We start from the raw sequence: 27,377 nt of genomic DNA on the forward strand, positions 1-27,377 counted from the left end.
CCCACCTGCCACCCCACGGATTTGGGTCCGATACATTTTATTTTTGCTAAAGCTTATTGCTACATACGAGACTGAAGGGAGACCCTGTGGCTGAGAATATCATGGCATGCTCAGTGGGCTCAGAGCGCCAGTCAAAAGTTTCTAGAAACTGACAGTTTTCCGTGATAGGGCTCCTTCAGTGACGTCACCCATATGTGAGGACTACATCCTGCTGTCCTGGGATAACACCTATTACAAGGTAAGCAATTTTGCTCTGCCTGTGTACCATTCTGCCAGCAGCTTGAGCCAGGACAACCTGTTCCTTTCGGGCCCTCCTCTTCCTCAGCAAGAAACTGCCTTCTTTCAGCCTGTTCCCTTTCTGCCATGCTGTAAAGCTTCTGCCGCTGCTGTTCTTCACCTCCAGACGGACGCTTTAACTTAACTCCTATCTTGACCCAGGTGCTAAATAAACCCGCTTAAAAACAACCCACACTAACTGTTCTCTCTGCTAGCGCAGCTCCTTGCATTGTCTGTTAATAGATAACTGCCTCCTTTACATGCCACTTGCATGTTCTCACGCTAAACCTACCACAGTCTTGAGTGGAATTGTGAGCACATTTTTTCTCACAGGACAAGCAGGATGGTTGTCCTCACAAATGGGTGACATCGAGGATGGAGCCCACCACGGAAAACTTCTGTCAAAGTTTAAACAGAACTTTGACTGGCCCCTACTGGGCATGCCCAGCAAGGCACTGACCCTGCAGCCAGCAGGGGTCTCCCTTCAGTCTTCTTTTTTCCGCGCAGCAGTTGCCACGCGGTGAAAGGAGCTCTCTTACCACGTTCCTGACAGGAATTTGGTATTTTTCTTTCCGAAGAAAATTTGCTCCTCAGGGGTCTCCCTTCGACAAATTTTTGTCACCTCCGCGGAAACCGGTAAGTTTTTTGCCTTTTTTCTTCGACTACCGTCGAATTTGGCCCTCAAGGCCTGTTGGCAATTACCGAGCCCGCGGCTAAATTTGGCCTTAAGCCATGGCGACGGGGTTCCGTCGATGCCCGGATTGTACCCGGACTATGTCAATCACAGACCCCCATAGGGTTTGTGTTTTGTGTTTGGGTAGTGAGCATGATGTCCTGACTTGCACCAAATGTGCCCTAATGACACCTAAGGGTCGCAAAGCCAGGATGGAGAAGATGGGGCTCCTCTTCCATGCACCCACCCCAACGCCATCGATTGCATCGACGTCATCGGAACCGGCACCGTCGAAGTTGCACCACCATCGTCAACCCTCCGGTGACCGTCCACCATCGATGACTTCTCGGCCGTCGACTCCTGTCCCCTCCCCGGATGGGCGAGGAGACCGGAAGGACAAGCATCGCCATCGACGGCACAAGTCTCGGCCTGTCGAGGATCCACAGTCATTGACCTCTGAACAAGCCGAGCCACCGATTAAGAGGCCTCGTTCAGACTTGGCACCGTCCACGTCTCGTTCGCAGGCATCGAGGAAACCCTCACCCTCTCGGGGTGTGGGAGCCGTGATCCCACCGGTTACGGTGGTCCCTCCGGCTCTGCCTCAGCCTCCCTCTCCCGTCGAGCCGGGTATTGTTACCCCTGGTCTCCGGGCAGAACTGGACCGGCTGGTCCAGGAGGCCATCGAGAAAGCGATGCAAAGATTCCAACCTCCATTGGCACCGTCTCCGGCACCGATTCCGGCACCGGCATCGACCCCGGCACCGACTCCGCCACCGAGGAAGGAACCGACCACCGAACCTTTGGTGGAAGCGCTGGCACCGCTACTACAACGTATGGAGGCACTTGTACATGCCCTCCCATCGATGATTCCAGTAGCACCGACAGCGTCATCGTCTCCGACTGGATTTTCATCGGCGGGAGAAACACCGTTCCTGATTTCCCCTTCCGGGGTGGTCCCATCGGTGCCTTCTCGTATATCTCCACCGATTTATCCTTTGGCTCCATCGGTTCCAAGACCGGCACCGACTCCATCGGCAGCACCGAAACCCTCGATGCCATTCCCAGTACCGATTGTACCACCGGTTCCTCCAAGGTTTCCTTCGATGCCTTCGGATCCTCAACCAGGTCCATCGGGGCTTCAACCCCCAAGTGATCCCTATGATACCTGGGGTGATGATACATCTTCTGACACAGATTTACCATCGCCGCCTTCTCCTACAGAGAGTAGAAAAAGATCTCCTCCAGAGGATCTCTCCTTTATTAATTTTGTAAAGGAGATGTCCGAAATTGTACCTTTTCAGCTGCAATCTGAGACCGATGACAGACACCAGATGATGGAACTGCTTCAATTTTTGGACGCCCCAAAAATCATCGCTTCCATCCCTATTCACCAGGTGTTTCTCGATCTCTTAAAGAAAAACTGGGAATCTCCTTCATCTGTATCACCAGTTAACAAGAAGGCTGACTCCACATACCTCGTCCAGTCAGCACCAGGCTTTCAAAAGCCTCAACTGGATCATCGCTCTGTTGTGGTTGAGTCCGCACAAAGAAAGGCCAAGCGTCTAAAGCCACACTCCTCCACTCCGCCTGTCAAGGACAATAAATTCCTGGACAGTGTGGGACGGAAAGTGTACCATGGAGCTATGCTGATTTCTCGCATAGCCTCATATCAACTCTACATGACGCAATATAACAGAGCCATCCTTAAACAGATGCAAGATTTTGCTGACACATTACCTGACCAATACCAGCCACAGCTTCAGGCCCTTCTTAACAAAGGGTTTGAAGCGGGGAAGCACGAGATCAGAACGGCTTATGACATCTTCGATGCCTCCACAAAGGTTTCAGCTACTGCCATCTCGGCCAGACGTTGGGCTTGGTTAAAGTCATCCAACCTTCGCCCAGAGGTCCAGGATCGTTTAGCGGATTTACCCTGCTTAGGGGACAATTTGTTTGGAGAACAAATTCAGCAAATAGTAGCTGAATTGAAAGATCACCACGAGACGTTGAAACAACTTTCTTCTGTTCCGTCTGAGGTTTCCTCCAAACAACCACTTAAGAAGGACTCTAAGAAGTCGTTCTTTCGGCCACGCCGTTACTACCCTCCATCGGCCAGGCCTCGTCCAGCGCGATCCTCTACTAGGCCTCAGCCGCGTCAGCCTAGGAAACAAAGGCCTACTGTAGCCCCTCCTCCTGGGCCTGCGGCTGGCCTTTGACTCCCCTGTAGGGAACACATGCCAAACCCCTCTTCCAGACATTCCTGTAGGAGGTCGACTGTACCATTTTCTACAGCCTTGGTTGCAGATCACCTCAGATCAGTGGGTGCTAACAATTATCGCACAGGGTTACCACCTCAACTTCATAACTCTTCCGGCAGACTCCCCGCCTCTTCAAGCGTGGAGTCTATCCACCCATTTGGCTCAATTACAACAGGAAGTATCTCTTCTTCTGCAATCAAATGCTATAGAACCCGTTCCTCCCTCTCAACGAGGCAAGGGATTCTATTCCAGATACTTCCTAATACCAAAGAAATCAGGGGGACTACGTCCCATTTTGGACCTTCGAGTCCTCAACAAATACCTTCAAAAAGAGAAGTTCAAAATGATAACCCTAGGCGCGCTGCTCCCTCTGCTACAAAGAGGGGATTGGCTGTGCTCTCTCGACCTCAAGGACGCTTATACCCACATTGCGATCACACAATCCCATCGCAAATATCTGCGGTTTCTAGTAGGCCACGACCATTATCAATACCGTGTCTTACCTTTCGGTCTGGCTTCTGCCCCACGAGTCTTTACCAAATGTCTCGTAGTGGTAGCAGCATTCCTAAGGAAGGAAGGTGTCCACGTCTACCCCTACCTGGACGATTGGCTAATCAGGGCCTCCACCCAACAGATAGCTCAATACTCCCTAAAATTGACAATTCAAACACTCCTTTCCTTGGGGTTTCTTGTCAATTACGAGAAATCTTGCTTAGTCCCATCTCAAAACTTATCCTTCATTGGGGCAGACTTGGACACCTTACAGGCAAAGGCTTACCTTCCTCTTCAGAGGGTCCACACCCTAATATCCCTGGCTCGCCAGCTCCAGTCTCAAAACACTGCCACGGCTTGCCAGTTCCTCATTCTCCTAGGACACATGGCATCCTCGGTTCAAGTCACTCCCATGACCCGACTGGCCATGAGAGTAACACAATGGACTCTACGACACCAATGGATTCAAGCTTTTCAGCCTCTGTCCTCCATAGTCACAGTCACACAAGCGCTGCGCCTCTCCTTAGCCTGGTGGACGACTCAGGTCAACCTCCTTCAGGGCTTACCTTTTCTTCCACCGGATCCGCAGGTAATCCTAACCACCGACGCTTCTCACATCGGTTGGGGAGCCCATGTGGACGACTTTCAAACCCAAGGGTTATGGTCCAAGGAGGAAGCCGAACACCAGATCAATTTCCTGGAACTTCGAGCAATCCGCTATGCGCTCCGAACTTTCAAAGATCATCTATTTCATCAGATAATCTTAATCCAGACGGACAACCAAGTGGCCATGTGGTACATAAACAAGCAGGGAGGCACAGGCTCCTTCCTTCTGTGTCAGGAAGCTGTGCAGATTTGGGCGGAAGCCCTCTCCCACTCCATGTACCTCAGGGCCACTTACCTGCCGGGAGTAGACAATGTATTGGCAGACCAGCTGAGCCGTGTCTTCCAACTAAACGAGTGGTCACTCAATCCTCTAGTTGCGACCTCTCTATTTCGACAGTGGGGTTTTCCCCGCATAGACCTCTTTGCGTCCCCTCAGAACCACAAAGTGGACAATTACTGCTCTCTCATTCGGAGCCAGCACTCTCGGCCGAGGGATGCGTTCTCCCTCAAGTGGACAACCGGTCTGCTCTATGCATTCCCTCCACTTCCTCTTGTGTCAAAGACTCTCGTGAAGCTACGCCAGGACGGAGGAACCATGATCCTGATAGCACCTTACTGGCCACGCCAAGTATGGTTTCCAATACTCCAGGATCTCTCCATCCGCCGGCACATTCCTCTGGGAAAGGACCCACATCTGCTCACTCAAAACGACGGATGCCTCCTCCATCCCAACCTCCAAGCCTTGTCCCTGACGGCATGGATGTTGAAAGGTTAGTCCTTCAACCATTTAACCTTTCAGATTCCGTTTCTCGAGTCCTGATAGCTTCACGAAAGCCTTCCACAAGAAAGTCTTACTCATACAAATGGAAAAGGTACACATCATGGTGCACTTCTCAGTCCCTTGATCCCCTTTCCTGTCCAATCTCCAAATTCTTGGACTATTTATGGCATCTCTCTGAATCAGGTCTTAAAACCTCTTCTATCAGAATGCATGTCAGTGCGGTAGCCGCCTTCCATAAGGGTATTGGGGGTAATCCTATTTCAGTGCAACCCCTAGTAACACGCTTTCTTAAGGGCTTACTCCATCTAAAGCCACCCTTGCGTCCTCCGGCCCCATCCTGGGACCTTAACCTGGTTCTTGGTCGTCTAATGAAACCTCCTTTCGAACCTCTGCACTCCTGTGACTTGAAATATCTCACTTGGAAAGTGTTATTCCTTTTGGCTGTTACCTCAGCTCGCAGGGTTAGTGAATTACAGGCCCTAGTTACCTATCCGCCTTACACTAAGCTCCTGCAGGACCGGGCGGTACTCCGCACTCACCCTAAATTTTTACCTAAGGTAGTTTCGGAGTTTCATATCAATCAATCTATCGTACTACCTATCTTTTTTCCCAGACCCCACTCCAACTCTGGAGAGCAGACCCTGCATACCCTAGACTGTAAACGGGCTCTAGCTTTTTACCTAGACCGTACAGTTTCCCACAGGAAGAGCACTCAATTATTCGTCTCTTTCCATCCTAACAAGTTAGGACAACCTGTGGGTAAGCAGGCTCTTTCTTCCTGGTTGGCGGACTGCATTTCTTTTTGCTATGAGCAAGCTGGCATTCCTTTTCAAGACCGTGTTAAAGCACACTCTGTGAGGGCCATGGCGACGTCAGTGGCACACCTTCGATCGGTGCCGCTTCCTGACATCTGCAAAGCTGCAACCTGGAGTTCTCTCCATACTTTTGCAGCCCATTATTGTTTGGACAAGGCTGGAAGACAGGACTCCATCTTCGGCCAGTCTGTCTTGCGTAACCTTTTTCCAACCTGATGTACCAACACCCTTCCACCTACCCGGTAGGGTGCGGATGCCCTTTCCCAAATTTCTCCTCAGTTGTTGTGCCTGCTGCACACCGTTGGGTACATTTGGTGCAAGTCGGGACATCCTCAGCTCGGTACTCACCCATTTGTGAGGACAACCATTCTGCTTGTCCTGTGAGAAAGCAAATGTTGCTTACCTGATGTAACAGGTGTTCTCACAGGACAGCAGGATGTTAGTCCTCACGAAACCCGCCCGCCTCCCCGCGGTGTTGGGTTCGTTTTATTTTTACTTTCTAGGCACTGCCTGTAGCTTTGAAAATCAGACTGAAGGGAGACCCCTGCTGGCTGCAGGGTCAGTGCCTTGCTGGGCATGCCCAGTAGGGGCCAGTCAAAGTTCTGTTTAAACTTTGACAGAAGTTTTCCGTGGTGGGCTCCATCCTCGATGTCACCCATTTGTGAGGACTAACATCCTGCTGTCCTGTGAGAACACCTGTTACATCAGGTAAGCAACATTTGCTATCTGCACTAAATGCATAAGATTAGGGTGGAAAACTACATGCAAATACGCATTACAACCCACGGTAGGTTTACTGCAGCTTATTACATCAGGTCTCAAAGATTTTTGCAAAGCTGCAGTTTAATCATCAGTACTCACCTTTACGTCCCATTACTGTTTAGACAGACTCAAGGAGTGTCAAATTTGGTCAAGCATTTTTGCGCAGTTTTCTCTCCACAGTGGGAGCCAGTTTGCTTATTCAAACGCTTTGCTGCAACTTACATCTAACCCAGTCCTACTTATCGATGGAAAATCGTTTGCTTTCCGTAAACGGTGTATTCCATAGGATGAATTAGCCATGCTAAATTACAACCTACGGTAGCTAGATTTAGCTCTAAAATCAGTGAGGCAGCTCACGAGGCAATACCCATGTGGGAATTCCTGCATATACTTCTAAAAGCTCTAGTATCTAGGAGAGAAGGGTCCTTTCAGTGCCCCTGGATGATGTTACCTGTATGTTAGGGCTAATTCATCCTGCTACTTATAAAAACACCATTTGTGGTAAGCAAACTTGCTTTATTCTACCTCTGATATGAGTTTAATTCCTAGAGTTAAAAAAAAAAAAAAAAAAAGCCTTCAGGGCTTTAATGCACCCTTACTTCATTGGGGACTAAGAGCTAATAACTTAGATGGAGCCGGGCTAATGTGTGTACACTTTTTTTTTTTTCTGTGAGCTAAAATTCCTATTAAATCATGAGTAAAGTTATGTCCATAAATGCAAGATAAATGTGTGCTCAGCCCCTGTCTATCAAGTCTAATAATCAGGGCTGGATAATGATCTGGAAAAGTTAGCCTGCCAAAGATTTTTTTTCTTGTATAGTTTTATTCTTTATTTTTCTTTTGTTCTTGTTTTGGTTTCTTAGTTTTTTTTGTGTGCCTTTTTCTTTCTTCCTCTCCTCAGCCTTTTCTATGTATTTCCTTCCATTGACTTGCTGCCTTCTGCCTTTCATTTATTACATTTCTAATGCACTTATTAGCAAGTAAACTCTCCAAGCAAGGAACAGTGATTAAAAATATCCAATAAAATATAACACATTAAGCATAACATAAAAATATGATTAACTCTGAACAATATATAAATGATTATTACAATTAAGACAGCATACATTACATACAAATACAATAGATCAGGTGCGGCCAACTGGTGTCTTGCAAGCCACATGTGACTCTTTGGCGCACAGTTTGATTGCTTCTAGCTGGATGGTGGGTAAGATACCTGGATGATAGAGATTTCTGGAAGGTCCAGTTGTGCTGATGTTTTGTGTTGCAGAATTATGTTTTAGTTTTGTTTAGTTTTCGTGTATTGTAATTTGTTTTAATTTTGTACATCGCTTTGGGCAATTTATTGAAATCTGTAAAAAGATTAAGAAATATTTTTAAATACTTGCTATTTGGCTTCTTCAACAGGATACAGTGAGCGAAATCAATCCTTTACCCTGCTAACTGTCTCCTCTGCTTGCTGCCCTCTGCGATTTTCCCCTGCTTCTTGACAACCAGCTCATGTGTGGAAGTTGTAAACTTACAACTTCTGCCCCAGAATCGGCTACTGAGAAGGGAAGGATTGCAGCATGCAGGTGCAGCCTGCTTTGATGTCCACATCTTCCTTCCCCCCCCCCCCTCCCAAAATGACAGCTGAAAATGAAGTCCGTCTGGGCCACCTTTGAACCCATCTCATGGCGGCCGAAGAAGCAGCCCAGACTGCCGTGGAGCCCATCCCGCCAGTGTTGATTAATATACAAAGACTGATTTTATTAATCAAAAGTTATCTCTCTAAAACATTTATAAAATTGGTCATTGTATATTAACACTGGTGGGTAAGGATTATCATGGCTAGTAAATTGTTTTAGCAAGAACTTAATTAGAGATTCAATCTCTCTTCCAGGTTTGCCTTGCAATTGTTCAGAGGTGTTTACATTTTGTTTGCCCTTTTTGCTTGGGAGTAAAAAACCTCAGATATTTCTAGCAGCTCTTATTTTTCATGAGCCTGACAACTAGCAGATTACAAAAACTCGAAAGTACTTTTTACACTTTTTCACTGTATTCTGTTGGATAAAAAAAAAACATGCCTAGCTTGACTTTAATAAAAACAACAAAAAAAGGAAAACCTTAGGCATGTCCTTCAGGTTAAAAATGTATGTTAGAACTGTTCTTTGAGACAGAGCTTTTGACTTCAAAACTTCCCAAAACAGGCATATTTTAAGTCAAACTAGGTGTTCTTATTTTTTTTTAATTTATTGTAATTTTTTATTATACATTCAAGTAAATTTTTTCCTTGAAAGAAAGAAAATTGCAATGACATTAACAAAGCAATATAGAGTATTAAACTCCTAACAAATAATACAGGAAAATAAGGATTATAATGTCAGTTTTCCAAATCTTCTAGTTTGGGAGAACCCTTACACCAAGGAAGACTCTAATTTTTTTAGGAAACAAAGCAGAAAGGCTAGATAGTGTGGAATGGTTACATAATAAAGAAAACATCCCAACCTGTCTGAGAGGAAATAGGTGTTCTTATTTTTTTTATTGGATAAGTTAATATTAGATTGGAGATGCTAGGAATTTTGGATTAATTCATTTGGATTATGGTTTTAATTTGTGCAGGGGCAAAGATTGAGGGCTTTGATACAGCTAGTATTGTTTTAGCCTTCTACTGTCAGACATTCATAAGTTCCCAGCATATTTAAGATAGTTTACATTTTTTGGTAAGGACTTAAGATTTTGTTTTGGTAATAGTGAGTTAAATAGCTTGAGGTCTAATTATTGAAAAGATTGACTAGTCATCTTGGTTTGTCTTTGATGCTTTTCCAAATACCTGGCAGAAGACAGATGTACAGTATCAGCATTATTGTACCTCCAGGGATATGACATGCATGATTTGAATTTGAAAATGTGTCCTAAGGGGAGAGAATATTAAAGCATACTATCAGATCATGGACCAGTGCAGTCCTTTTGGTTTTCTCTGCTTCTGATGGTTGGAGGTGGTTGGTGCTGCATGCCTCTCCTGTTCCTTTGCTCTGGAGGAGAGGTGGTTGCTACTTTTGTGATTTGGTTTGTAAATGCTTCCTACTTCTCTTCTGTGGAGGTTGGGGGGAAGAGTTTTTGCCACTGTTGCGTTTCTTGCTTGGCCTCTCCATTTGTTTCTTACTGACTCTGTTACTCTTCTCTAAATGGCTGGGACTGAAGGAACGAGCTGAGGCCTTGACTCCTTTTGCAGCCTCCATTTGGAGCTGGTTTGAAAAATTATGCTGACATCTGCTGGTAGTTTCCCATTTTTTTGGGGAGGTTTGGTCACAGGCATACTAAAATGGATCCCTGCTTTGTACACACATGGAGGACAGAGCAATGTAGCATTTCTCTTTAGTGTATCCCCTTTTTCCCCTTGGGGTTGATCTGTATTTGGATGTGCAGTTTGTTTTATGAATTCTGCTCACCAGATAAAATCAGTTTGTTTCAGGCTAGAGGATTTTCAGAGCCCTGTTAATATAATCAAACAGGAGAGGAGCAAATAAGCCAGTATGTATTTAAAAATATTTGTTAATCGCTTTACAGATTTCAATAAATTGCCCAAAGTGATGTACAAAATTAAAACAAATTACAATACATGAAAACTAAACAAAACTAAAACATAATTCTACAACATAAAACATTAGCACAACTGGACCTTCCAGAAATCTGATCAGCCAGGTATCTTACCCACCATCCAGCCAGAAGCAATCAAAATGCAGCCACCATTATTTTTTTTTCAATAAGTCAAACTGACTTTCAGACTTTAGATTTGATGCCTGATTCATATGTATTTAAATAAAAGCTTCACTACCTGTTATATCACCACATATATAAAAGAAAACCTTTTCAAAAAATATTAACTAATCTATATCTCAAATATAATCTACACTACATTCCAAAAAAATCCCAAAACCACCCATGCCATCAGGTTCACCCTCAATCACACTCCAAATATTCACTACACATACCAACACACACCATTCATACATGTATAAAAACTATATTTATTTATCTATTTTTAATTTTTATATACTATAGAATATCCCAACATGTTTCACTTCACAGAGCTTCTTCAGGGGAACAAAATTCTTCTTTTACAATTCTAAGGTGATAACCCAACAAACTGTTTCTCTATGATCAATATCAATAAAAGTTCGATAGAGGATGTCTTCAACTCTACTAATTCACATCAGATAACAGAAGGCTCACAGGACACAGTTCATATATTAAATATATCCAATTATTTCTTAAGATGTATCTCATTTCTTTTTTATTAATCCAAAGGTGCACAACAGATCATAAATGTTCCAGTAGTAAGAACTCTCGCCTTCCAAAATACAGGTCTCTTTCTCACATTCTTCATAACGAATATACAACCATGAGTGGTCGATTTCATCTTAAGTTCTGTGAAGCAAAACATGTTGGGATATATATTTTTATAATTATATGAATGGTATGTTAGTATGTTTAGGATTGGAGGAGTAGCCTAGTGGTTAGAGCAGTGGGCTACAAACCAGGAGACCGCTGTCACTCCTTGTGACCTTGGGCAAGCCACTTTACCTTCCATTGCCTCAGGTACAAACTTAGATTGTAAGCCCTCTGGGGATAGAGAAATACCTACAGTACCTGAATGTAATCCACTTTGAAGCGCTGTGAAAAGTGGAATATAAATCTAAAATAAAAAAAAATGTTTAGAGTGTGAATGTGATAGAATAGGTGGCTGATGTTTTTTAGAATGGTGGTCTAGATTATATTTGTGATTTTAGATTTATATAAGTTTTGGTTCAAATTTTTGGAAAAGTATTTATATATTTTTTTTGGTGATTCATATATGTGGCAGGCAGTTTGTTATTGCAGTGTAACTGTCATGTAACGCCTCAGTGCAACCCCTAACACCCACACAGGGTAAACGTTTGGCCATTTGGAGGGTCATGCCAAACATTGCCCAGACCTGCCTGCACTTGTGCCCTTGCTCCTATCTACCACCAACTGAGTTTCTGCTTGCCTATGGGCAAGTTCCCTGGCCACAAGCTATCCCCTGGTGGTTTCTATAGACACTGACACCCCACAAAACCTAAGAATCACACAGTTCCTAGAGAGTTTCAGAACCTTCAGGGCTAGTTCTCTATCTGCAGGGCTAATCAGTGCACACAGTACTAAGAATAGCTTTCTTGCCAGTGGCCACCTGACTAGTAATGAATTTTTGGCCAGTGGCACTGCAGGATGTTTGTCTATGTTCTCAGGGATGCTGTTCCGCTGAATCAAGGCAGCATCCAGATCCTTTGTGTGAACTACAGTGCAGAGGTCAAACAAAACCTGCAGGCCAGCAGAGAGGAAACGAGCTTTCTGGGGTAGTGTCACAGGGCAGTACAACAAACCACAAAGCATGCAAAATTAGTTTTGCCACATTAACCCATACAGCATTGTGAAATATAAATAAGCAGCTGTTCTGTGTCTTAGTCCACTGTAGGTGTGACAATAGCAATTTTTCTGCGGGCTGCCTTTTTGTTGGCAGTGCTCAGTGATACCCCAATGAGTATTTACATTTGACTCTCTTGACAATAACTACCGTACTACTAAATATTTCTTTTGTTCTACTAGATGTATGCAATTTTGTACAATATATGACAGTCATGTTGTTTGGGACAGGTAAATAAATGACAAATAGTGTTTAAAGCAAATGTTTTGGGATATTCAGTAGGTCAGATATTTCATAAATTTATTCTGTATCAATACATTATAAGCATGGTAAGATGTTTTTTCTTTTTGCAGTTTAGTTCAGTGGCTTAAACACAGCAGAAAAGAATACTGTGAATTATGCAAGCACAGATTTGCTTTCACACCAAGTAAGTATACAATATTGTGGACCTCTTTGCAGTTAGTGTTCGTTTTTTGTTTTTTTTTTTTAATGCTTGATAAGTTGGACAAGTTTTTTGACCAATCACATCTCCAGTACATAAATAAGGGATAAACTTTATTTATTTTTTTTTTAAGGCTTTATAACAGAGTACATAACACAACACAGAACAGTCTTGCTAGTTTGGGGCAGATTCCATGTTTTGTATGCCATAGGTTTCACCAGTGGACAAAGACTGGAACTTCCTTCCCTCGCTAGTTCTCTGAATGCTGCTTCTGCAACATCAGCCCTGACTGACTTAAGCTGGGAATTGAACTAGGTCTCTCTAAAAAGCAGCACGCAACACTTCTACTGAACTGTTGGACCAGCCTATCCTTTTTTTTTTTCTTTTTTTTTTTAAGGTGTGCTAAAATATCCAAGTACAATAAATACTTGAGCTTGCCCTTTGTCAGTATCCCCCTGTTCCACAATGAAAGGCCAGAAGTTTTAAAGGTTCATGTTACTGAATTTGCCATTCGCAAAATTCCCTAAATTACTCTAAACATGGTCACTACATAGGTTACTACCCCAAACCAAATAAGCCTGATACTTCACTTTCAATGCATTTCCAGCATAGCTCTCTGCTTCAACGGCAGGGGAGAAGAAAAACTGATACTACACGCATATCCAGCATAGCTCCCTGCTTCAACGGCAGGGGAGAAGAAAAACAACCAATAAGGGCTGAATAACATAGTCTGGGTAAAACAAATAAGCATGGGTGTAGCTTGCTTATTGCGGCGGTTACTTCCCCTACTACCCCTAACTAATCAAGCTTGATATTTCACTTGGATGCAGCTCCATCACTGCTCTCTACATTAATGGTGTGGGGTGGAAGGGAAATAGAACCAAAGAGCTAAGAGAAACAGATAAGTATGAGAAAAAATGTGTGAAGCTTGCTGGGCAGACTGGATGGGCCGTTTGGTCTTCTTCTGCCGTCATTTCTATGTTTCTATGTTTTGCGTCATTTATGATTTACTTGTGTTAATAGTGCAATAAGTATTATTATGCAAATATGACATTTGATATGCAAGTGGGAGGAGTTTGGGCAGAGTTAATGGAAATGAGCAGCTTCTAACATCAAATGCGATAGAGTAACACATAGTAACGTGGGTTTTAATGCCAGAAATGACACCTTTTTTCTGTGCATTGTGCCTGTGATAGCTGTGCGTTGCTGGGAAAAGGGTTTGTCACATATGCTGTTCGGGCAGGAGAGAGATAGTGAGAGCCTTTATGTAGGCATCAATATGTCACACACTATTTATACCACTGTAAGAGGGAATACTTAACTCAGAGAGTGGTTTTACATCATAGGAGGTATGAACAGGAAAGTACACATCACTGAAGATTTACTCTCATTTCAGTTGCTGAAAGGTACAAGAGGAGTTGATTTGTACAATTCACTCTCTACCTAGCTTGTTGCACTCTCTACCTAGAATGGCACAGCTACCAGGTCACAATTTTGGTTAGTAATTTTTTTTTTTTGTTTTGTTTTTTGTTTTGGCTTGATCATTTTCTGGTCAGGACAACTGCCTCTTAGATACAGTCTACTCCAGCCTTGTATGCTGCTAGAGTTGAGGCTATTCCCCCTTCTATCCAGCAAATATTTGGAGATTTGGGATTGCAGCTAAGGCTGCTGGCTGACACCCTACCCTGCCTATGGGCTATGGATTTGTTTTGGCTTCAAGTAGAATCATGTCTTTTGTCTCTTCTGGTCTCTATTAAATCTTTAATACTCTGCCTTTGAGAAAGTTCAGTTAGCTATGTAAAATTGGCCTTTTATTATTTCCACATGCAACTTGCCTTGACATGCTGACTGTTACAAAACAGATTTAGAAAGATAATGTTTTATGAGTTAACGACATTATATGAAGTGAATTGGGAGGTTAGTATTAATATGAATCAGTCCACTTTGAGGGGGGGGGGGAACGGAAGGACATGATTCTCTGACAAACGGGCATGAATTAGCCATAATGCCTGAGTGATATGAGACGGCACTGACATGCACCCAGTTCTCTGAGTTTAAGATTTTACTGAACATTTGCAGCAGTTCTTGCATGTGCACAATGCCTTATAAGCCCCTCAGTTTTTCTTCATCTGAGCTACTGAACAGACACATCCCAGTCTCTTGTCTTAAAATGTTTTGGTTTTAGGTGTTTATGCTACTTTTATTGCCTTGTTGCTTCTATTTTGATACCACTGCAGAGGTAGCCCTTCAAACTGATTTTTTTTATGTTGTATTAAAAAAAAAAAAAAAAAAGCAAAAAGGCCAAGAAACCCACGGTCAGCTGCTTCAAGGTCTGCATCTAGGGGCATCATGGGTACATATTTTGTCTATCACTGCTTGGGCCTGGATGATGACTTCTCCAACTATAGCTGTGGTCATGCTGGCTGAGGAGTGAGTTCTTGTACCGCTGTTAAGTTGGTTCAGTGTATTTTGTGCACACTCAATAGGCCTTAACAGGCAGCATCTGAATCACCGCAGCCAAGGTCTTTCGCCTAGCCAGCCACCTCCTGCAGGTTATGGCAGCTGGCAGGCTTACAGGCCGAGCTGAGGTCAAGGGAGAGTTTAAGTTCGGTCAGGGGTCGAGGCAGAGAACAGATCCAAAAGGGGTCAACAACAGGGCTGGCGAGGGCGAGAGGAACAAGGATCAAATGAACAGAGACAAACCAGGAGAGGAGCAGAAACAACCTGTACAGGCAGGGAGACTCAGAGAAACAGTGGTAACTAGCACTGCTGAAGACTAGCAGGAGACCTGTTGCGAAGGCATTGAAGGGTAATCCTAAGCTTCCTTTATAGTAGGGAGGAAGTGATGTCTTCAGGGCATGTTCCTAACAGCAAAGCCTATAAGAAGGGCTCAAGAACCAAAGGATGTTCAGCCATGTTCCTGGGATGCTGCATAATGCCAGAGGCACTTTATTATAGAGGTGAGGGGCATAACAGGTTGGATGTCCCCTAGTATGCAGCAGCATCATGTCTGGAAGATGAAAGTCCTAAGGAAGGTACCAGCAGGTAAGAGCCTGGTAAGGCTGAACAGTGGAGCCACTCTTCATCCACGAGCATGGCATCATCAGATTCTTGGCATAGGAAATAGAAATGGGAATATTCTCCTTTTTTGTTTCTGCAAGCATGGGAAAGTTACTGTCTCTGCCCTTCCTGCTATGGCAGCAGGTCCCAGATCCGTCTCAATTAGGGGTTGAGTGTGGCGAACTGTGATGCTGAGAAGAGTTCCTAAGTGATGTGAGGGACCCTTTTCAATGCCACCCCCCTCAGAACTGAAGAAAAAATAGCTCTATTGGCACAGGGCTCTTCTGGAGTGGATGCTTCCTTGAAGCTGAGATGGGAGATAGCCTTATTGGCACAGGTTCTATCATCCTTCTTTGCGTATAAGATCGCCATTTATTTTACTTAAACCCGGTGCTGTCAGTGGTGCAAAGCTCACCATCAAAGGCACAGAAGTCATGGTAGGTGTGGCATATCAAGGTGCTGCTGATTGAGTTGGAACAGAGTTCTTTGGTACACAAGCTGGCACTATGGTCTTAGGAGGAGGCTCTGCTGACCCTGTCCATCAAACCAAGGCATCAGATGGGGGTTTTTGTCGCAGTCAATGGTTCTTTGAAACTAGCAGCTGCTGCAGTGTAGAGTTCCTCCTCTGTTTTGCAGGCAGCTCTTAATATGGATGAGCTGATCTGTATATTTTTTTTAAGAGATGTTTCTCCTCCAACTCTGGCACAGAGGGTCCTCCAGCCAGCAGGAGTCAGCTATTGGAGCTAGTAAATTATTTGCCTGAAGACCAGAGGGAGATTAGAACTGCTCCTGACCAAGATAGAGGAAAATTTCCCACATAGTCGGGTTGCCAAAAATTGGTTGTCGCATCTATTTCCTAAAATTGTGCAGTAAAATATCAGTAAGGTCTGGTAAGTCAGGGATTGTGAGGTCGATGGGTGGGGAGCTGTCTGCAGCAGGCTAGTTGTTGTGTTTTTATTATTTTTTATTTTTATGTATTGGTTTTATTTGTTTTTATTATGTATGTTTACTATTGTAAACCACTTATTTTTTGACAGGTTTATGTGATATATACATTTTATAAATAAACACTGTGCATCTCTCCTCAAGAACTTTCAGAGTTGGGAATAAGCAAGAAGTAGTGGACTCTCCTCTTTCAGGGGAGTCTCTTCATGAATCAGAAGGGGAAGAAATGGCATTAGCTCATTGAGTTCCTGCTGGGCATTTCCCTTTCAGGCCAGTGGAAATCTACTTTGCCATCCTTATTGTGAGAGTCATGGCTTAGTTTTCCCCTATGATCAAGAGGAATATTTCATGGGGATTCTTTCAGATCCCCTGCCAAACTTGCCTCAGCATATTTTGCTTCCAGAGGATCTCTACTGCTCACATTTTTTTTGATAAGGTTGCAAATATATTTTTCATCAGTGTCAGGAAGGGAAAGGTACTGAGAACAGTTGTCTTAGAACTTCTTCAGTTACTTCAACCTCCAGTGGACTCTGAGGCTATTTCACGTGTCAAACTCCTCAACGATCTTCTGATGAAGTTGTGGCAGATGTCGTATCATGCCTTCTAGTGGCCTAGAAACACAATCTAAAATATAAGGTCTAGACCTCCCTGGGGTTGGTGTGATCCAACTACCATATCACTCCTTAGTAGTGGCATCACTGTCCTCATGATCACTCCAGTATGCTTCCTGGGAAGGACCAAAAAGCCTTGAATGTATTTGGAGGAGGTGGGATCCTCCAGGGATGCATGCGGAGTGACTTGATTGAGGATTCACCAGCTCTGTATTTGCACGAATGCTTGCAAAAGCTAAAGCCTTTGATGGAATTGTCTAAGAGCAAGTGAACTTCCATTGAGCAATGGGGACATGGAGGAATGTGAGAAGCACCTCATCTGTTCCGTTTGTGAAGCTTTTGATACTGTGGCCAGGACTTTAGCTGTTTCCGCAGGAGCCAGAGAGCTCATGTGGTTGTGAGCGAATGGCTTCAGAGGACATACATAATTGTGCGGATGTACCCAGTACAGACAAGTTATGAAATGGTGACTGATTAAGGCACATCAATCCACTTTCCTATCGTTATCACCTGCTGCAGGGGACCATCCGGTTCCTGCTTTGTCAGGTGTTTTCCTATGAGTGTCCATTCTTTCAAAGTCATTCCTTCTGCTCTATTCAGGGTCATCAAGCTGCTCCTGCTCTTCTGCAACAGCAGTTATCCACTTGAGGTTGACAGAGGGAAAGGTGTCGCACAAAGGCTCAGCAGTAGATGTAGCTTAAGCCCAGGACTAGGTTTTGATGACTAAGACCTACCTTCCTGCCACTTCTTTGGGGGGGGGGGGGGGGGGGGGAGGGACAGGTTCAGTCCTTCTTCCTAGAATGGCTCCATATCTCTAAGGTTTGGTGGGTTCTGAAAATTGTGGAGCATGGCTACCACTTATACTTCTTTTGCCCTCCTCCAATCTAATAGATTTTAGTCTTCAGTTCTGACCCTTTTCAGTCTGTCCAGCTGCAGCTGGGAGTTGTTGCTCCTTCAGGAGAAGACTGTCTAATCTGTCCCTTTTCTGAGGAGTGTGACCAAGGATTCTGTTCCCAGTATTTCCTAATCTCTAAGAAGTTGGGGGGATTAAGGCCAATGCTATACTTGTAGAAAATGAGCAAGTTGTTGATTCAAGGTGAATTCCCTCTACATGGTTCTTGCTTTCATTCAGTTGAAGGGTTGGAAGTTTGGTCTGGATCTGAATGATGCTATGCACACATTCCCATACACCCCAGTCATCGAAAGATCCTTTAGGTTAGTGGTGAAAGATGTGCATTACAAATACTTTGCCCTCTCTGTGGTTCCAGTGGTGGTAACGAAATGCCTTATTTTGGTAATTTTATATTCCACACATTCCATATGATCACAGCGGATCGCAGATCACACATACATAATTTAAAATGATAAAACAATCAAGACCTAATTCATAACATGCAGGGATTCTGCATATTCCTATAACTGGATGATTTGTGATGGGCCATCTTCAGGAGTTGTGGAGTCTCAAGAAGACTATTCCGTTTCTCCAGTTCCTGAGTTTCCTGGTCAACTTTGCCAAGTCAAACCTGATTCTGTTTCAAAGAAATAAATTCATAGGAGCCTGGATAGACTTGCTTCATGAAAAAGTATATATCCCTGCTGAGAGCCACATTGCTGATGTGCCTAGTAAAGTCTTTCCTCTAGCAGGGTGATCCTGGTCCTTTGGCACATGGCTGCTATGTTGCATGTAGTTATTCTGCAAATTAGAGGCCTTCAGTGGTGCCTTTGAAGCCAGTAGGTTTAGTTGTATCAGCCATTATCCCAACAAATCTCTGTGACTCTAGGAATGAGAACATCCCTTCACTGAGGGATGAATCTGGAAGTTCTAAAACTGGGGATCTCATGTATTTCACCGCATCAAGTGACAGTCTACCAACTCATCCACCAAGGGGTAGCAGGCAATTACTGGTGCGGCCTGGAACCAAAGATTGTGGTTTCCAATGGACTCCTTTACAAATCAGCTATTGGAGCTGTGTCCATCTGCTATGATCTAAACGTTTTCTCACCTTATTTTGGGAAAAAGAAACTTGATATAGATGGAAGACAGTGACCATATTCTACATAAACAGGGGGCTACAGGATTTTATGCTGTCTGCCAGAGGCCCTCTGAATCTAATCATGGGCATGATATCACCATGTCCATCTCCAGGAAACCTTCTTTCCTGGAATCCAGAATGTTGGTGAACCAACCTAGAGGAATGTTACAACAGCATCAGTGGTCCTTAGATCAAGGAATCAGACAACTTGTTCAGTTCCTGGGAAAGGCTGCTGATCAACCTGTTAACCTCAGAAGACAACAAAAAGCTCTAAGTTCTGCTCCATACATCCAAGCAACTACAGATCAGGTCCCACTGCTTTTATGCTAAACTGGAGTGTTGGTATACGCCTGTGTACTCACCAATTCCTCTAATCGCCAGGACTGTACAAAAGGTCCTTCATGAGAAGGAGAAAACTCAACATCAGCCTGGCCATGTCAAATGTGGAATTCATACCTCATCCATCTGTCAATTCAGTCTTCAGCTCCATTGTGAATGTCTGACTCTCATCAGACAGGAGAAAGGCAGGCTCTGCCATTTGAACCTACCATTGCTGGCCCTCAACAGTGTGGATGTTGAATGTGCATTGGTCTCCTGTTTACTCCTTTCCAAAAAGGTGAAGGTTATGATTCCCACCAGGAAATCTTCAACCAGAAGATACTAGTTTCAAATTAGAAGTCCTTGATTTGGTGTAGGACTAGCATGCTGGACTCCCTTCTCCTGAGGCCCTAGGGGTTTGCTTTAATATCTGTTCTACCTTTCATCTTCAATCTTTAACAGCTCCTCAATCAGTTAATCTCAGTGGCATTATGAGATATCACCAACAGGTGGAAGGGGCTCTGATCTCTCTCCATCTTTTGGTATCAAAGCTCATGAAAGGACTGTGACATTCCAAACTTCTGGTCAGTAAACTGCCAGTGCCTTCGGACCTCAGTGTAGTCCTCCTTCAACCTTCTTTGAATCTCTCAAGTTGGTAGAGAACCCTGTTTATAGATAAGCAGACTTGCTTTACTCCTGTACCTTGAGACCATGATGTAGCTCCTAAACAGATTTTATTTTTCTAGCAGTTAGATGTATTTTTTTCTTAATGCAACTTAAGTGCAATGGAATAGAATGAGATGACAGATAATTCAGTTTCTGCAGGTCCTGGTATTTGTTTTCCTGAGAAAATCTCAGAGAAGCCTGAATGATACATGAATGTATTGAACTCCTGACAGTGCAGCAGCAAAAACAAAACACAAGCTATTCTGCACAAAATACTTTTAACTTTTTCTTTCCTAAGAAATACAAGCTCCATACATGGGTAAGAGGTTGCTTGAGATCTTTTATTTATCCTGACTGTGAATTAATGTACAATGCAGTGAGGTGTGAAAATTGTTGCCCTATTAGGAGTGTCTTGTCCCTTTTTTAAAAAATAAGTTGAAAGAAATCAACTTGAATTTTGAATTTTTTAAATTCATTCTTCTGTAGAAATTAAAATTAAAATTTTAGATGTACTTAGATTTTTTTTTGTATTTAGTGAGTTTTCTTTTTACACATACCAAGATACTGTATGGCTGTCAATGAGAAATACCTTTATCTAATGAAGGTTTTCCCTACTTAGCTGTAGGGATTGCTTTCACGTACAGTCAGTTAGGTTTTTGTATCATGGAAAGGATGAAAGAAACATTTATTTCGTAAGAACTATAAAGTGAATACCAAATAAATTGTGTGCATGAAATTTTGTTGTCAAAAAGACTACATGACAGAGCCTTTTAAGTTCCATTTTTAACACAAGAGCATATGATGTCAGACTAATAAGGTGACAAATCCCAGAATAAACTCTGTAATCCTATCTATTATATGGTTCTCTGGAGAGGTTGGCTGAAGTATTCTCACCATTTACTGGTTGGTGATACTAGTGACCTAAAACTCTGGATGGTAAAATAGTATTATATGGGTAGCCACATAATCAGTTGGCCCCTGAAGAAAGATTTAAAAATAAAATTCTGCAGAGGGAGCATTCAAATCCCCTAAGAATGAGTGTCCTTACCAGCAACTATCCAGCTATATATTAAAGGATATACTTATACTAAGCTCTGTAGACAATCTTTTCCTCCTTGCCCATTATTGTCAGTGAGCAGGGTGAAGTTTGGTTCTGAGTGGGCTTGGAAGTTAGCTTGCTGGGCCTATAAATTCACAGTATGGGGAAGAGTTTTTCTTTACATAGTCTAAATTTTCTCTGTCTACAATGTTCTTTTTGAAATAAGGGCGAGCCTATCACTAACAGGTAAGCATTAAATTCTACCCACCAGTTTGGAGAGAGACTTTCTTTCCATAGCATCATTTAAGTCGACATATTTTTACTGATGCAACTTTTTTTTTAATGTTTATTACCATTTAACAAATGCTTAAGTTTTTAGATTAAAATGTATTTTCTAGTTTCTAGATGTGCAAGTCTATCCAAAAACTGTATTGGCCCTTAAAGCTGGGTATAACTGAGGATATGCAGATATGTTTGCTTCTCATTATTTACAGTGTATTTCCGGTGGTAGAAATTTATGAAAGTAGCAGGACCTCATACTTTGAAGCTGGTCAGATTTCCATTTTATAAAAGGCTGGTCTGCACTCCTTGGCTTACTCTAGACTGTGGCCCCTCTCCTGCCTGTATTAAGGCTTACATTTGTATGGCACTTGTTCCATTGTGCATTTAATAAGAAAAAAAAGTAAACTCTTATTTCTCCACATTTAATTTTTCTTTTTGGCTCTTTGGTATGGTGGTTTGTATATAAGAGCCAATGTATATGCGGTGTAAAATTTTGTTTTTTTTCCTTTACAGTTTTAACCTAGTTTCTACAGGGAAACTTGCCTTAAGGCCATTCTGTTTCTCTTACATTAATACAGTAACTTTTGAACCATTTATCCAGTTTCATTCACACTTTTGCTGCAGATGATAGTGTGTCTAGTGACCCCTGGCTTCTACATTTCATGTTCCTTTGATGCCCCTAATGCTTACATTTCTTTTTTGTCCTTACCAGGAAACATGCTAGGTCAGTTAAGTTAATATCTCAAGGAGACCAGAACACATTATGATGTCACTGAGAATTTTTAAAGTTGCCCTGCCATTGGTTCATGGTTATAACAATATACAAATTTCTGCACCAAAGGAAGAACTTGGCAATTATAAAATGCTCACATTTTGTTTATTTTTTTATATTTGTGTTGCATTCTGTTTTTCTTGCAGACATACATGCTCTCCTTCAGCTGCTTTTTCATATACAGTCATATACATCCATTTTTTTTCTGTATGAAAATGCAGATGAAATTGAAATTTCAAGTCCATTTGTAGTTATTTGTAAAATTGGAAAACTGAGAATGGCACTTATCCAGTAATTCTTCATAAATACAAAAGGGAAAGAGAAAAAAGATGAAAGGAGAATGAAAATGTGTAATGCTGAAAATGGAAATGCTATAAAGGTTCAAAAATATTTTCAGGTATGACACATGCAGATTTCTAGGAGGATAAAAGCATTTTTTCGCTGCCTTTCTGGACACATTCCTATATCAAGTTGTTGCTTTTACATAAATAACTTTGAATACACAAGGTGAATTTATGCTCATGTTTCAAGCATTTGTGAAAAGCTGTTTTTTCCCTTCCCTCTTCAGTTTATTCTCCAGATATGCCTTCACGGCTTCCAATCCAAGACATTTGTGCTGGACTGGTTACAAGTATTGGGACAGCAATACGATACTGGTTTCACTATACACTTGTGGCCTTTGCCTGGTTGGGAGTTGTACCTCTAACAGCATGTGAGTACTTCTTTCTTGAGCTAATTGACTTTAATGTGCAAAATAAATTTGTTATGCTCTTGCTGTATTAATTTAGTATAATTTTCTATCATGCTTAAATAACTTGTGGCATGGCTTAGTCTTAATTTCTTTTGATTCCATACCCAAATCAATGCATTTTTCAATTTAGCATATTTAAGTTTCCTGGCAGTTAGTGGCTATTGAATAAGAATATTAGAATATAAATACCATACTGAGTCAGATAAAGGTCCATCAAGCCCAGCATCCTGTCATAAAGGTTGTAAGTACCCAGCAGATCTCATGAAGTAGACAAATTTCTTTTTACCATATATACTCATGTATAAGTTATCTCATGCATAAATCAAAGGTATTTTTGGGCCCCAAAATCGAGGTTTATCTTCACCCGTGGATGTTGAGGGTAAAACCTAGGGGGCTTAAAATGGTGAAATCATACTAAGAAACAAACTGATAACTTAAGAAAATCGCTTTTATTTTTTAAAAGCAGAATAAAGTCTTATAAGAAACATTTAACAACTTAAGAAAATGCCCCTGCTGTATGAATCCTTGCCTTCCTCCCCCATGGCTGTCCCTGTTGGAAAGATTTGAATAAAAGGAGGATTCAAAGTCCAATTCTTCATCGTCTGAATGTCCAAATATATCGTGGAACTGTTCTTTTATGATGCCATCAGCATAAATGTCTTCGCTGTCTCCATTTGTTGAATCATCATCCAATGCTGATTTGTCTGTCTTCACAGAAGGTATCATCTTCTGATCCACTTATAGCATTGCTAATGCCACATTTCAGGAATGACTTCTTGACCATTTCTGGTGGAATTGACTCCAGGCATCCTTTACCATTTTGCTACTAAATCAATGTCTGGTTTAATCAGGTTCCCTCCTTTCTTTAACTTTGCTTGACAAGAACACATCTAATGTTGCCACAAATGCCGCAGTTGGTCCTTGAAAGACTTGTTGACAGACATCTAATGGCTGGAGCATTGATGTCAGACCTCCTGGAATCACTGCTAATCTGATCGCCATTTTCTTTGCATTGTCGTTCACATCCTCTGTTATATGTGCACAGAACATATCCCACACCAATAGTGATGGGCATTTTCTTAGCCCTGCACCTGGTCGCCTACCTCATACATCGCACAGCCATTTTGTTCCTTAGTCATCCATCCAACCTTTAGGATGAAGCCAAACAGTTATGCCTGCTGGAATTTTTAGATTCTTCGGCATAGTTTATCTCTTGAATATTGCCACTGGATGCAGTTTCGTGCCATCTGCTAGGCAAGACAGGACCACCATGAAATGGGTCTTTTCATAACCATTTGTTTTTACAAGTATGGTCTTCTCACCAACTCTAGCTACAGTGTGATTGCCATTGGCTTTTCATCCATAGTACTAATATTATTCATATCAAAATGATTCTTTATTCTCTGCCGAATAATCAATTTGTGGAACGAACAGATCTTTTCATCCAGCTCTTTAGGCAGTTTCTGTGAAATCTGTGTGCTGACAAAGGCACAATCCATATCTGTTCATGAACCGCAAACAGCAGCCAGATGATGCTTTGAATTTTCAGACCTTCAGTCACTGAATATTTTTCTTCTTTTGCTATTTGAAAGGCTCGAATCATAATAGTCGAGCGAGTCACAATGTATTTATTCTGTCTGCATTCCATTACCCAATCATTCAAATCCTTTTCCATTCCTTCAGAAAGCGCAGTTCTGAAACGTAAGGCTTTCTTTGACTTTGGCATTTCTAGCAGGTTTTCTTCATTTTTTATCCAGTCTGAGTTTTTCACTAATGTTAAATTCTCTTGCAGCTACTCAATTATTGGCCTCCTTTCCACATTCTATAACCTTCAGTTTCAGCGATGCCGTGTAAGATGCTCTTTTTCTTCTCAGCACTCATTTTTCTGAGGGTAAGATGTCATTATTCTAATGGTGGTTCTTGTTTTCTGAATCATTCCTTCCCTCTCTCATGGCTGTCCCTGCTGTCAGAATCCTTCCCTTCCTCCCCCATGACTGCCCCTCTGGTTTGAATCCTTCCCCCCCTCTCGATTCCTTAACTCACCCGCTGCTGTCTGGACAATGACGGCACTTGCATTTGCTCAGAAACGTGTGTCCCCCCTCGTGGTATCCCAGTGTTAGCGGTAGGACAGCTTCTCTCCCAAAACTCCTCTGGATCCCTTAACGCAAATGCTCGCTGCTGCTATGAGGACGATGAACTTGTCGCTCAGGTGTGTCCTTCCTTCCTTCCCTGTGGCGTCCCAGTGGCACGTTTTGAACCACATGGTTCTAAGTGCGCCTATCAGACCGTACCTTGGGAGGGGGGAGGATGTGCCTGCGCAACTGCAAGTGTCATTAAGGGATTGGGAGGAGGAGCGTATGCATGATTGTCATGCATTTTGCTTTACTGGCATTACTGTGGATTGACCTATGGATAAGATGACTGCGATTTTTAAGGATCGACTTTTGGGGTAACATTTTTCGACTTATACACTCGTACATACGGTACTCGCTTTCTGGGATAGCAGTATCTGCTTTAGTTTACCTCGCTAATAATGTGTTGTGTACTTTTCTTCCAGGAATTTGTCCAATCCTTTTTTAAATCATGCTATGCTAGTTGTCTTAATGTCCTCTGGCAATAGATTCCACAGCTGATTGTGCTCGGAGTAAAAATTACTTTCTATGATTTTGTATAATTCTTTGTTTCATGGTTTACTATATTGCCATAATGGATAACTGGAATACTTTAAGAACAACTATAGCAAGCATGACAGTTTTCACCAAAACTTCACTAAGTTCACGACTGTGAAAGTACTGCTGAGTTATGCACACAAACTACTTGGAACTTATAAACAGTGCTTCACTTACAGCAATAAAGAACACCAGCTAGCAAAGAAACACAACTGAACCAGGGTCATTGAGCACCAGCAGGACCAGGGAGGCAGACTGTCTCCTCCCACCCAATGAGAGCAAAGTGTTCCACCTCTTCAATACTGGCATTGTATCGGATGAAGACCAAAAAACATTGGTCTATATCGATGCTGGGAGCAGTGACATTCTGGCAGTAGACTTGAATACCCAAAAGCGTTCCCTTGGGCAGAAGCTGATCCTCCATGTATTCCACCACCGATACACCTCTGGTGTCCCAGGAAGATGTAGCCTCCTCTCTTGCCTCTCAGACCATGTTAATATTGGCAATTTTAAGGAGGAGTTGGATTCAAAGATCCAGGAGGACATGGATTGTAAGATGCAGAGCATTGGTGCATTGGCATAAACTGCATTAGTGTCTATATACAGATGTCAAGACCCTGCTGGAAACCACCTTGACAGCTGGCAAATGGGCTTCTGATCCTGGAAACTGCCACACTGATGTTAATGTTCAGCCCATTGAGGGAGGAAGATCCCCCAAAGCAGAAGAAGTTATTGAAGTCTAGGCCCCAACAAACAACTGCTGCTCTTTCTGAGGTCTTGTCTTATGCTTACTGGTTGAGGTTTAAGTCCACAACACTGACATGCCAGTGGGGCTTGGACTCTGAATACTCTTATGTATGGTTATGGGTCTGAGGAATTCTCCAATCAGGAGAGGTCAGCAGGTCTCCCCTTGGACCTCTTTCCTCTACAAGCAAGGAAAAGATTTCCCATGTGGCACCTCTCCTTTGTTTGTTTTTTTGCTAAGAGAATGGCAAAGGCCATTTTGTTTGTTGCAAAATGAAGAATCTAGGGCAAAGATGCTTGATACCTTCCAGTTTGTGGAAGCTCCAAAGGATATCGTGGCTGTACTTGTAGGCACTAAGCATAAGCTTTCTACATGTAATATTTTCTTCCTCTACCCTGGATAGAGAATGCTGACATACTTATTCACTTATTATACCTTTTTTTCCCCAAACATTCTGAGTAGTGCAGGGATTTACACAATACCATTTGTCTCAGATACAATTTATTATAGGGATTTTTAGGTTTATTACCAGGAGTTACCATAACTTTGCAATTGTCGTCAAAGGATTGTTACTAGAAAACAGTACAAAAGGTATATACTTGGCAGATACTAGAAAATCTAGTCACGTTAACATATCACGTTAGCCTGGACTTTCATTTAAATGTAGCTAAACAGCTTACCAGACTACCCACAATACAAGCTAGGGAGAGCCCCACATTTCATCACTGCTGCAGAGGCACTCTCTGCACGGTTCAGGGAGTTGGATGTTACGAAGCTGTCTTTGCTGTTAGAAAGCCCAGCTGTCTGTCTCTCGGCACTCAGCTTAGCTGGGAGGGGGCTCACCTTGTCTCATGAGGGGAACAAGGCAGGTTCAGCCCTAGGCTAAAATGGAGCATGGCAAGCCTGACTGCAGGTAGGGGGGCTCAGAGAATCATACTTGCTTCTTGATGGTGAGA

At 42.7% G+C, this 27,377-nt stretch overlaps 1 protein-coding gene across 1 annotated transcript in view; it reads left to right on the plus strand.

Moving 5' to 3' along the window:
- MARCH6 (membrane associated ring-CH-type finger 6) overlaps positions 1-27,377 on the plus strand; it is a 305,795-nt gene that overhangs the window by 47,768 nt on the left and 230,650 nt on the right. Inside the window, exons 3-4 of the mRNA XM_029590037.1 lie at positions 12,442-12,515; positions 22,825-22,968. Of these exons, the coding sequence (XP_029445897.1) occupies positions 12,442-12,515; positions 22,825-22,968 (218 nt within the window). The remainder of the gene's footprint in view (positions 1-12,441; positions 12,516-22,824; positions 22,969-27,377) is intronic.

Source organism: Rhinatrema bivittatum, chromosome 2 (assembly GCF_901001135.1).
Source record: "Rhinatrema bivittatum chromosome 2, aRhiBiv1.1, whole genome shotgun sequence".
In the NCBI taxonomy this organism is placed as follows: Eukaryota; Metazoa; Chordata; class Amphibia; order Gymnophiona; family Rhinatrematidae; genus Rhinatrema; species Rhinatrema bivittatum.